Source organism: Sus scrofa, chromosome 1 (genome assembly GCF_000003025.6).
Source record: "Sus scrofa isolate TJ Tabasco breed Duroc chromosome 1, Sscrofa11.1, whole genome shotgun sequence".
NCBI lineage: Eukaryota > Metazoa > Chordata > Mammalia > Artiodactyla > Suidae > Sus > Sus scrofa.
This window is the reverse complement of record NC_010443.5, coordinates 121,449,154-121,462,606: the sequence shown is the minus strand read 5'-3', so window position 1 is coordinate 121,462,606 and position 13,453 is coordinate 121,449,154. Positions and strand designations below refer to the sequence as shown.

The 13,453-nt window shown below is 37.0% G+C and overlaps 1 protein-coding gene across 12 annotated transcripts in view; it reads right to left on the bottom strand.

The window, feature by feature from the left end:
- GABPB1 (GA binding protein transcription factor beta subunit 1) overlaps nt 1-13,453 on the bottom strand; it is a 77,890-nt gene that overhangs the window by 25,559 nt on the left and 38,878 nt on the right. For all 12 annotated transcript variants that reach the window (XM_021095701.1, XM_021095723.1, XM_001928218.6 and 9 more), the window contains 3 exons: nt 7,609-7,716; nt 2,770-2,937; nt 249-443 (listed from right to left, as the gene is read on the bottom strand). In XM_021095701.1, coding sequence (XP_020951360.1) covers nt 249-443; nt 2,770-2,937; nt 7,609-7,716 — 471 coding nt within the window. The remainder of the gene's footprint in view (nt 1-248; nt 444-2,769; nt 2,938-7,608; nt 7,717-13,453) is intronic.

Genomic DNA, 13,453 nt, shown 5'->3' with positions numbered 1-13,453 from the left:
AACTAATAGAATAAAATGTCTAGGAGGGAATTCAGAACCTTAAAAATATTGAAAGTCATCACTTTATCTAATGTTACATGCAAAGACTGTCATATTACACTCAGGAAAATCAACACTAATGAACAAAGAGGAAGTGAAAGAGGAACAGCCTGTCCAAAATAACCAGGTCTAAAATGAAAAGCTACAAGCTATATAGTTCAAATCATCCATAAGACTGATCCTTTCATTTTCTTAAAGTCAAAAGTTACCTGTAGTATCTCTGCTAAATCTTCGTTCCCATTGTCTATTGAAATATCAAATGCAGTTTTACAAAATTTACTTTGCGTGTGTACATCAGCACCATATTTGATTAAAAGTTCCACCACTTCTTGATGATTATGTTCTGTGGCCCAATGTAGAGCTGTCATCTTCAACATGTCCTTGGCATTGACATCAGCACCATGCTACAAAAATATTTCAGAGTAAGAAATTTATAAATTATGTGATATAGAGATTTCTTTTTTTCTCTTTTTTTAGGGCTGCAGCCGAGGCATATGGAAGTTCAAGGCTAGGAGTCAAATCAAAGCTGTAGCCTCTGGCCTACACCACAGCCACAGCAACACCGGATCCAAACCGTGTCTGCGACCTACACCACAGCTCACAGCAATGCTGGATCCTTAACCCACTGAGCAAGGCCAGGGATTGAACAGGCATCCTCATGGATACTAGTCAGATTCATTTCCACAGAGCCACGATGAGAACTCCCTAAAGAATTCCTGATTGAAAATACTAACCACCATGCTTTAAACTAAGAATTTGCTACTAACTTCATCAACTCTTTATTTTTGTGTATTGAAATATCTACATGTTCCAGGAATCACCACACGTCTGTCACTTAATCAGTTTTTTATCATGCTGGTTTTGTGAACTGCTTTCCTTCTAATTTCTTAGAAGTATACCAATTACTTATTCAGTCATCCAGCCATAAGCATGATGGGCTTGAATGGCATAAAAAGTGAAGGAAAGCTATGAGCTTTCTCCCAAACCCTCCAGTTCCTTATTTATATGAAAAACATCCTTTGCTTTCAAAACCAGTGCAATATAATGAATTAACAGGAAGGTAGCTAGAGTATACTATCTATTATGATTGTCACTAGACACATGTGGGTATAATAAAGCACTTGAAACAAAGCAAGTCTGAATAAAGATATACTGTTTGTAAATATACACTGGAATTCAAAGACCTCACATCAGAAAAAGGATATAAAGTAACTTATTAATAATTTTATACTGATTCCATATTGAAATGATAATATTTCACATACCGTGAGTTAAATAAAACAGTAAAAAAAATTTTTTAACCTTTTTTTTTTTTTTGTCTTTTTGCCATTTCTTGGGCCACTCCCATGGCATATGGAGATTCTCAGGCTAGGGGTCTAATCAGAGCTGTAGCCACCGGCCTATGCCAGAGCCGTGGGAACCGAGCCGTGTCTGTGACCCACACCACAGCTCACAGCAACGCTGGATCCTAAACCCACTGAGCAAGGCCAGGGATCGAACCTGCAACCTCATGGTTCCTAGTCAGACTCGTTAACCACTGTGCCATGACGGGAACTCCTTTTTTTACCTTTTTAATGCAGCTGATAGAATATCTAGAATTACATGTGCTTCATTTTTGTGGCTTTTATGTTTTTTGAATAAGACAATCTAGAGGCTAGAATAAAAAAGATTAAGAGTATCTAAATAGGAGTTCCCGTGAACAGAAAGGAATCTGACTAGGAACCACGGAGTTGTGGGTTTGATCCTTGGCCTCACTCAGTGGGTTAAGAATCCAGCATTGCCGTGAGCTGTGGTGTAAGGTGGCAAACATGGTTCAGATCCTGAATTGCTGTAGCTGTGGCACACGCCAGCAGCTGTGGCTCCGATTTGACCCCTAGCGTAGGAACCTCCATATGTCATGGTGTGGCCCTAAAAAGAAAAAAAAAAAAAAAAAAAGATTATCTAAATCTATCACTCTCTGTTTCAGAATTTTCTCCTTGGCATTTAAATGATTAAAGAAAAAGCCCTAGGAGTTCCCTTCATGGCTCAGCAGTTAACGAAACCAACTAGGATCCGTGAGGATGCAGGTTCAATTCCTGGCCTCGCTCTTTGGGTTAAAGATCCGACATTGCCATGAGCTGTGGTGTAGGTCACAGACACGGCTTGGATTCTGTGTTGTTATGGCTGTGGCGTAGGCCCGCATCTGTAGCTCCAATTCAACCCCTAGCCTGGGAACTACCACATGCCACAAGTGTGGCCCTAAAAAGCCAAAAAAAATCCTGTCTGTATTATTTATTTGTTTGTTGATTATCAAAACCTAACATTCCCTTCTTTATGCATTTTAACTGTGTTGAGAATAACAAAACTTTAGTCCCTCACCATAGCAAAGACCAAGACCTAAGAAATCAACTGGTTGACTTAAATAAAAACATACAAAGAGGAAGTTTTTTTTCTACCCACAAAAGAAAACTTTAAGATAATCTTCATTCAAATGAATGCTTATATTCGACCCCCCAGGCTAGGGGTCGAATTGGAGCTACAGCTGCTGGCCTATGCCACAGCCACACCAGATTCGAGCTGCGTCTATGACCTATACTTACAGCTCACGGCAATGCTGGATCCTCAACCCAACGAGCGAGGTCAGGGCCTGTGTCCTCATGGATACTAGTCGGGTTTGTTTCTGCTAAAACCACAACAGGAACTCCCTGGGGGTTTACTTTCAAAAGCAAAGTTTAAAAAGAGAACACATACCTTAAGCAAAACCTCTACTATGCTGGCATGGCCCTCAGAAGCTGCCATATGCAGTGGCGTGCGGTCAACTTTGGTTCTGGCATCCCTACTTACACCAGCTCGAAGTAGTACTTCTGTGGTGGAATAATGCCCGTACTGTGCTGCCAAATGAAGTGGAGAAGTTCCCAGCTATATACAAGAAAAAAAGCCACATTTAGAGTCATTTTTAATACACTTCTATTCCCACTTTCTCTAATGTTTTCTGTTTTCATAGCAAACAGGTTATCTGTCTACCAAATGTTTACAAAGTAACTCAAAACTGAAAAGGGATAATTTTTGCAGATCACAATCTCTTCATAGAAGCTTTCAAGAATTCCCATTCATTTCTCAGTGAGGAAGAAAAATCAATATTTCATTTAATTCAAACTTGCTTTATTATGTTTAATCAGATTAATAGCCTAAATAAAATTAATTTCATCAGGAATTAGAGATAATTAGAGTTTGAGCAATTTTTGAGTATTAAAATGTTTTCCTCATACAATCACACAAAAAATTTTCAACTATGAAATTCATATGAAATAAATTTAACAGTGTACATTTTTACATTAAACTGTTCTGTAGGACTTAAAAATAAATTAAAGCACCTCAGTGATCTTTTTAAAGGAGTTCATATAGTCATTTTCCAAGGGAAGGATCTGATCTGAGGTACACTTACCAAAGGTAAGTTACAAGAGCCAAAACAGAGCCCAGGTCTCTTGAAATCCATTCCATGTAGACTAGCCATTACAGTAAGGCTACACTCATAATATTTAACAGAAGTACATACTAAACTGCGAAGAGCCTTGTCAGAGGTATAATTTTTAATAGGTGAAAATCAGAATTAAGTTATAATACATCACATGCATTTAGAGGCATTTGTCCCTACAACTTTCTGATGACCAAGATACTCAGTTCTAATGAACCAAGAAAGTTCACTAGAATATGAAATTTGCTAAGACCATTACTGTAATAGAAACTAAGGTTTTTGTTTAAGCACTTTCCATAGCAAGCACTATTCTAGGAACTTTACACCTATTATCTCATTTAATTTCCTCGTAACGTAGGTACTATTACTATCCTCATTTGGCACTAAAAGAACCTAAGGTACAAAGAGGTTACTAATTTGCCTGAGGTCACACAAGTAAGAGTTATAATATAAAGCTAAGCATGTGCTCTCAATACATGGTAAAAATGGAAATCATTTATCCTGGGAATAATTATTTTATTACTATTAAAAACCTTGTATTTTTATGGGAAAGTTATTCCAGGTGATCAAAAAAAGATTCTTAAATAATCCTTTCTTTCTCCATGCTCTATTATACTTTTGTATAACTGGTCCTTTCTATATTCTTTTTTATTTTTATTTTTTTTTTTGTCTTTTTAGGGCCGCACCCACAGCATATGGAATTTTCCAGGCTAGGGTTCTAACTGAAGCTATAGTTGCCAACCTACACCACAGCCACAGCAATGCAGGATCCAAGCCACATCAGCAACCTACACCACAACACACAGCAATGCTGGATCCTTAAACCCACTGAGCAAGGCCAGGGATCAAAACCACATCCTCATGGATATTAGTCGGGTTCGTTTCCACTGAGCCACAGCGGGAAATCCTAATGGCTATGTAACAGTATTTCAAGATTTTACTCTGCATTTGCCTAGTTATTAAATAGCTGCGCATCTTTTTATGTTTACTGGTCATTCAAACTTTCTCTTTAGTAAAGTAGCATATCAAGTCATGTATACAATCTCCTCTGTCTTGTTTTTCATTACTATCATGGGCATCCTTATGAACTATGGACACTAATCTTCACTAATCTTTTTTTTTTTTTTTTCCTGTCTTTTTTTAAGGCTGCACCCGTGGCATATGGATGTTCCCAGGCTAGGGGTCAAATCAGAGCTGCAGCTGCCTGCCTATGCCATAGCCACAGCAATACAGATCCGAGCCATGTCTGCAAACTACACCACAGCTCACTGTAATGCCAGATTCTTAACCCACTGAGCAAGGCCAGGAATAGAACCCACATACTCATGGATACTAGTAGGGTTCGTTACCACTGAGTCACCACAGGAACTCCGATACTAATCCTTCCTAAAATCTTTTTGTCTTTTTTTTTTCCAGGATTCACATATATGCATACTTCTATTTAATTGAGGTATAGTTAAGTTACAATATTATATTAGTTTCAGGTGTACAGCACAGTGATTCCATATTTTTATAGATTATACTCCACAGAAATTTATTACAAAATAATGGCTATAATTCCTTGTGCTATACAATATATCCTTGTTGCTTATCTATTTTATACACAGTAGTTTGTATCTCTTAATCCCATACTCCTATTTTGTCCCTCCCTTCTTTCCTCTCCCCACTGGTAACCACTAGTTTGTTTTCAGTATCTGTGAGTCCAGTTTCTGTTTTGCTATATACAATTTTAAAAATTTTTTAGATTCCACAAATAAGTAGCATCATACAGTATTTTTCTTTCTCTGACCTATTTTACTAAGCATAATACTCTCCAGATCCATCTACATTGCTGCAAATGGCAGAATTTCATTCTTTTTTGTAGCTGAGTAATACTCCTCTCTCCCCTCTCCCCCACACCCACGTGTTTGTGTGTGTGCGTGTGTATGTACACATCTTCTTTATCCATCTGTTTGTTGATGGACACTTGGGTTGCACAGATATGAAACAGGGCTTCTATGAACATTGGGGCGCATGTATCTTTTCAAATTACAGTTTTCATTTTTTTCAGATATATGCCTAGGAATGAAACTGCTGGATCATATGGTAGTTCTATTTTTAGTTCTATGTGGACCCTCCATACCATTTTCCATAGTGGCTGTACCAATTTACATTCCCACCAATATGCACAAGGGTTCCCTTTTCTCCACATCCTTGCCAGCATTTCTTATTTGTAGACATTTTGATGATAATCATTTTGACAGGTGTGAGGTGATTATATCATTTTGAAGGCTCTTTTTGTCTTGATACACTATAGGATCACTATGATGTATCTAGATATAGATTGTTTTATTACTATTTTATTGATCCTGCTGGAAATTGCTGGGCTATTTGAATCTGTCAGCTACCAATTTTCATCAGTCTTGGAAAAATCAAAACCATTATCTTTTAAAATGATTTCATCCCTATTCTCACTCTCCTGGTAGATTTATGATTACATATATTTTAAGACTTTCTCACACAGTAGCCTTCATGACTCCTGACATCTTTTATATTTTCTATCTATTTTTCTCTGTCTGCACTCTGGACAACTTTTCTTCTCTTTTAGTTTGTTAATTTTCTCTTCAACTGTCCCTAATCCACTATTAAAATCTATCTGACTCCTTATAGGTGTGCCTTTGTTGTCCACTATTTCAGTGGGTTATTGTCCAAGTTGCCTTGTGTCTCTATGTGTTCAGTTATTTTTGACTCTTCATTTCCCTTGGAATTTAATTTGTGGATAAGAAGCCTGGGATGAAGATAGGTTCATCCTGAAAGGATATTCATTTGCTTGTGTCAGAAATCTGGGGTAATCTCTAATCCAATGATCACTTTAAATTCACTTTTCAGTTCATAGTTGTGCACGAAACACAAGTATTTATGAGATCAGGCCACAACTGTGTGCAAAAGATGACTTTAGACTCCAAATTCTCATCAACAAATTTTTTTCCTCTCTCCATCTGGTACCTTGGTTCAAGCCAATTCATTTTCCTTGAAGTACCCTAAAAACAGAGGTAGGATCAAGTAGGAGGAGAGAGGGGCTATTTCTGCTTTACTCTTAGAGTGAAGGTACATCTCTTTGAGATTCCAGAACTATGGGGAAAGGATCTCCTAGGAGACTTCTCTCTACAAGCAGTTTTCAGTAACTTATGCCAGGGAGGTGGAAAAACCAACAGGCAAATTTACAGAGTTTAGCAAATGTTCTAAGGGTGAAATTTCTCTGGGTTCTGGCCTTCACTTAGTTTTGCAGGTTGAAAATCCTTTACTTTATAATTCATCAGTGCCCTTAAGTTGATTTTTTTTTAATATTTAGTCAAAAAAATCTTTATCTTTTAAAGACAGATGCTGAAATATATGGATGAAATAAAATGGTTCCTTAAATTTGTTTTAAAATAATATAATACAAAGAATGTAAATGGGGTTATAGAGGAAACAAGATGCATCATGATTTGATAACTTTTAAAGCTGGATAAAAGGTATGCAGGGGTTGATACAGGTTTGAAATTTTTCATACTAAAAAAAGTTGTTTTGTTTTGAATGAAAAAAAAAATATATGACGGGGAGGACATGGAACAAGTAAGCCAAAAACAAAATCAAAACTCTAGAATTTTTAGTTGTTACCAGTGGAGGAGTTAATCTAGACTCCTAACCCTCCATGTTCCCAAAACTATCTTTTATTTACTTGCGGAATTAAGTAGAATTGTGATTTTTGTCTTCTTCACAACTGCCTTCTGTAGTTACTAAGAAGAACTCTTTCCCATTCCTTTCTTCTTTCTGGGTTACACATTTACAATAGTTTTACAAGTATCAATTGAAATGCAAATAAATATCCTTTTCTTTTTAGAATCAATTATAACATTAACTCCAAATTTGTTGTTTTCTAAATTATAAATTCTACCTGTGCTATTTATAAGGCTTTTAAATTAAATCCAAAGTGGCTACATTTTACATTCATCCTGCATTAGTGAACTCCATCGTTTAAAAGAAAAGTTAATTTTTCACCACTTACAGTAAGCACAATACTGACTAAACTTTTCACTGGAAAAACTCAAAAATGAGAAGAAGAAAAATCCCACAACATTAAAATCATTCTTTACCCAGTCTGTAGTAAAAGGAGCTCCATTAGCCATCAAAATACGAACTTCATCATCTTGACCTGCTCGTGCTGCTTCTAAAAGCTTCTTTCCCAAATCTACCAGGGACATCTAAACAAAACATAGATGAATTTAACATCTCCATTTATATGTTATGACATAACTTTTTTCCCTTCTATCTTTATTAATAAGTCAATTTTCAATTATTCACAGAGTGGTGTATTATTAACCTGAAACTACAGCTCATACAAAAAATTTACATTTGAATTTCGGAAATAGATTTTTCTTTCCTAAATTAATCTTATTACCTAGGATAATAAGATTAATCTGAATTCTCCAAACATAGCTGGTAAAAGATAGAAGAGGTAAGTGGTACAGAAAGCTGTCTAAAATTAAAAACTGGAAACTGTTTTCACTGGAGGAGTTGTAGCAATAGAGTTTTTCACAAATGTAAGTAGAAATAAGGTAAATATATTGTCCTTTTTAAATAGTATTCATACTAAATAAACCTACTGTGACTTTTTTCTAACAGTAAATGTGCTCAGAATTTGAAAATAAGTATTTTTATTTATTTTATAATTATTATTTTTTTAAGGTCCTACCCATGGCATATGGACATTCCCAGGCCAGGGACTGAATCCAAACCACAGCTGTGCCCCAGGCCACATCTGTGGCAACACCAGATCCTTTAACTTACTGCACTGGGAAGGGGAATGAACCCACGCCTCTCAAGCCGCTGCAGTTGGATTCTTAACCCACTGTGCCACAGTGGGAACTCCCAGAAATAAGTATTTTTAACATGTACAGGCAATGCACATGGAAGTTCTTTCAGAAAAGGCACAATTCCTTTCAAAGAAAATAATGAAAAGAGAGTCTAATTGTATTATCAATAGAGTATGTATCTCACTAAGAACCTAGAAAGTAAGTCTGCCTAGTATCTTGAATACAAGAAATCTGAAAAGACTACCATAGCAGCCTAGGGTGTGTGTGTTTGGTGGGGGCGGGGGTGGGTGTCCTGAAAAAGAAATATTGAAATATGTGTTAGGGAAAGATCATGATAGGAGCACCTGTGGGAAGAAAGATTTGAATGTCTCAGAAATGCTCAAATTCAAGGGATGACAGTTCTAGAAGAAAGTTGTCAAATCCAGAAAGACCATTCAATGTATTATATGGAATCTGGAGGAAACACAAACAGGTAGAATTTGAAGCTCGTAGGAAAGGGAAGATATGGAAAGCCTGAAATTTACACCAGAAAAAATGTACCTGGGGTGCTAATTTGTCTTAAAAAGTGAATACTCTTTGAGTCAAGGGGAAATAAACTATAAGAGAAGAATGTCAGGTTGATTAGCGTATCCCAATCTGGTATGAATACGTATTACTCAAGGAGAGGGACGGTGACAGACAGAGCTTAGGGAGGTTACTTATAACAGAAAAGGACAGGATACATCACATAATTAGAGGTGTTACGAAATCTAAAAGGGTTGATCAGAGGTTGATAAAAGATGTCCCCGCAAGAACCCAAGTTTGTGCTTAAATTACTGTATTTTTTTATAGTACATTCCCCAACACACACAAAAAAAACAAACATAAAGAATCACCGGGAATAGATGTTAATATTGGGAGGCTAACACAATGACAAGGTGAGATGTTTATGTCCAGGCATTCATCACTAGACAAGAGAGAATTTCTTAGAGTTGTTCTATTTGTAAGGATACAAATAATTCATAATATATCCTATAGTGAAGAATGAGAAAAACAATCACACGCACTTGTGGGTTTTATGGGGGGATGGAGGGTTATATGCTTTTTTGTGACATTCACAACATTTTCACCCTTGAATTTCTGATTTCCTTTCCTTTTTCCTCCCATTCTCTGATTTGCACCATGATGGAGTCACTGGAATTCAAAATACTCCTTCATCTCACTAAAAGCTCTATGATCAAAAGACATTACTGTTCTCTAATGAAAGATTTTCCCTAGGGAATACATTCCAGATGGATATGTATTAACATCCTATTCAATAAGCAAAGAATCTGCAATAGTAATTTCCTACTAAAGGCAGGATAAGGGGAAAAACAAATGACTTCTACAGAAGTACAGTAAAATCTAAACTGGTCATACTGACAAATATAGTGTCTATACTATGGATGACCAAAATTTAATATTAATCTGGTTTTACAACAAAGTTAAGTCTTTCCTCCAAATATACATTGTTAAATATGTCTTACACAGCAATATAAAATCATTTTGCATTCATTCAACAGATGGTTTAGACATCTGGATATCTTTTATAAGGTGATGGTTTAGGGCTCTTCCTCATTCATTTATTTATTTAATTTAGGGCCACACCTGTGACATAAGGAGGTTCCCAGGCCAGGGGTCAAATCGGAGCTGCAGCTGCTGGCCTACATCACAGCCACAGCAATGCAGGATCTGAGCCATGTCTGCAACCTACACCACAGCTCATCACAACCCCAGATCCTTAACCCACTGAGTGAGGCCAGGGACCAAACCCACATCCTCACGGATACTAGTCAGGTCCATTACCTCTGAGCCACAACAGGAACTCTTCTTCCTCATTCTTTAGAAATTGGGTTTTCTTCCTGTTTCTTAAAGATTTGTAAGCATTCTTACATACATTTCAGATATGAGTTCTTTGTCAGATATAAAATATTATACCTCCTTCTACAACCCTGATTTCTTGACTCTCCATCCCATGTTCTTTCCTTCACAACACATACTATCTTCTACAAGTAGATAAATGTCGTCTCATAAAAATATATAAAAATCAAACTAAAATCAAAGACAGCATAAAAATTAATGTAAGAAACTTTTTTTTTTTTTTTTTTTTTGCTTTTTAGGGCTTTAGGTGTGGCATATGAAAGTTCCTAGGCTAGGGGTCGAATGGAAGCTGCAGCTGCTGGCCTACACCACAGCCACGGCAACACCACATATCCAAGCCACATCTGCGACCTACACCACACCTCATGGCAATGCCGGATCCTTAACTCACCGATACGGCCAGGATAGAACCAGCATCCTCATGACTACCAGGTGGGTTTGTTACTGCTCAGTTACAGCAGGAACTCCAAAAAACATTAATATTTTAATTATTTAAAAAGTCTGACTCCACTTCCTGTTGTGGATCAGCAGCACAGCTTGTAGATGTGGCTCAGATCTGGTGTTGCCATAGCTGTGGTGTAGGTGGGCAGCTGCAGCTTCCATTTGACCCCTAGCCAGGGAACTTTCATATGCCACAGGTTCAGCCCTTAAAAAAAAGAGGAAAAAAAAAGAAAGAGTCTGACTCAAAATTAATAGAGAAAAAAATAAACTCCAAGTACTAAACAGCTCAATAGTCAAAGGGTATGACTACATACTTTCCAAAAGAAAAAACATAATTCACAAGAGTAAAAACGTTCAGCATGAGTGATGCTCAAAAAATGTGAATTAAATAATTTTTAAAGTCAATTTGCTAATATTTAACAAGTTACAAAAATGTTCAAGCCTAATTAAATGACGCCACTTACGAAGACCCAACCTTAAGGAAAAACGACAATATACTGAAACAGATAAGAAATATATACGTGTATGTTTTTATAATGTGAACAAACTAAAGGTAGAAAAATAGTTAAATTGTGGAATCTTACCAGAATAGGAGGTAGTAATTTAAAATAATAGTTTTGAAGTTATGTAGTAACATAAAAAAGTTAGGCCATGTTAAGTGAAAAGATACAAAACTAATTTTTGAATGTCAAAATAATGCACATACAAACAAAATACTGAAAGTATTAACAATTGTTAGGGTGGTATGATTATGGGAAAATTTGCCTCCATTTCACAAAGTTTCTACAATATTTTATTATTTTCCTAATTTTTTTTTTTTTTTTCCTCTTTAGGCCACACCTGTAGCATATGGAAGTTCCCAGGCTAGGGGTCAAATCAGAACTGGAGCTGCCAGCACTGGCCACCGCTACAGCAAGAACAGATCCTTAACCCACTGAGCAAGGCCAGGGATCAAACCCACATCCTCATGGATACTAGTCAGGTGTGTTACTGCTGAGCCACAGCAGGAATTCCTATCTTCCTAATTTAAAATGTGGGGGGTTTTTTTGTTTTTTTGTTTTTTTTGGCTTTTTAGGGCTGAACCCATGGCATGTGGGGGTTCCCAGACTAGGGGTCGAACTGGAGCTACAGCTGCCCGCCTACACCACAGCCACAGCAACATGGGATCCAAGCCATGTCTGTGACCTACACCACAGCTCACGGCAATGCCAGATCCTTAACCCACTGAGCGAGGCCAGGGATCGAACCTGCAACCTCATGGTTCCTAGCTGGATTCCTTTTGCTGCGCCACCATGGGCACTCCTAAAACAGCAAATCTACTGATATGCTTATAAGAACTGAAACAAAACAATAATGCATTTGACCAAATCAACTTCTGCCACAATTCTGCAATTTTCTTATTTAAAACATATTTAAGGACCTAAGATGCTTCAGTTACTGTAGTTTTCAAATTCCACAAGCAACATAGGTGTGTAGTAGATTAATGGAGCTAGATACTTCTAAATCTGCAATTCTCAGTGGTAGCAGTACTGCCCCCTAGAGGGTCCTTGGGCTATATACAGAGGAATTTTGGTGGGGATGAAGGCTTTACAAGCAATTAAAGGGTAAGTGCCAGGGATATTAAAGGTCTGGCAATGCAGGGAATAATCTGGTATGGCAAAGAATTGTCACATCTCTGGATGACTCTCAAAGGTCCCACTGAATATGTCTAAGACTAGAACTTAATTAATAAGTACACAAAATATATTCTCCAATAGTATTAATGCACCTCCAATTTTCTAGAACATGATCATGCTATAAATCTTTGTTTTATTCAGAACTTTACTAAGAGTTTTTTTTTTTTACCATTTTGGAAAATCATTTCACCAATGCCAATGCTACTTGGGTATCTGAATCACCAATATAACACTGTATAATCAGCTTTCACAGCTATCACAGTCACAGTGATTCTATGTACTGGTGCAAGCATTTGACTACCTCTTGTTTCATCTAGTGTAATCTACTACAGTACTTAAATACTAAGATATACATTTTACTGTAGTTTCTTTCTTTCTACTTATCCTTTATATTATAATTAGGGCATCATAACGATTTTTAGAAATACACAGACAAATAATATTAACTATGAATTTTCATTTCAAGTTAGCAGAATGGGCAATACAAAATATTTACTATATCAGAATTCCCATTGTGGCACAGCAGAAAAGAATCCAACTAAGAACCATGAGGTTGCAAGTTCGATACCAGGCCTCGCTCAGTGGGTTAAGGATCCGGCATTGCCATGAGCTGTGGTGTAGGTTGCAGACACGGCTTGGATCCTACGTTGCTGTGGCTGTGGTGTAGGCTGGCAGCTACATCTCTGATTGGACTCCTAGCCTGGGAACCTCCATATGGTGCAGGTGCGAACCTAAAAAGCCAAAAAAAAAAAAAATATATATATATATATATATATATAGTTATAAAAAGGAACAGTGGTTCTAACATTGAAAAACTAATGAAAGAAAATACATGTGAGATCAAGTAAGACCAAAATCATAGATGCTCTAATTTTCTTGTCAAGATAATTAGTAAAAAATGACAAAAATACCAAAATGTAGGAGTCCTGTTATGGCTCAGTGGTAACAAGCCAAACTAGTATCCTTGATTCAATTCGATCTCTGGCCACTCAGTGGGTTAAGGATCCGGCATTGTGATGAGCTGTGGTTTAGGTCAGATCTGGCATTGCTGTGGCTGCTGTGTAGCGGCAGCTTGAAGTTCCAATTGGACTCCTAGCCTGGGAACTTCC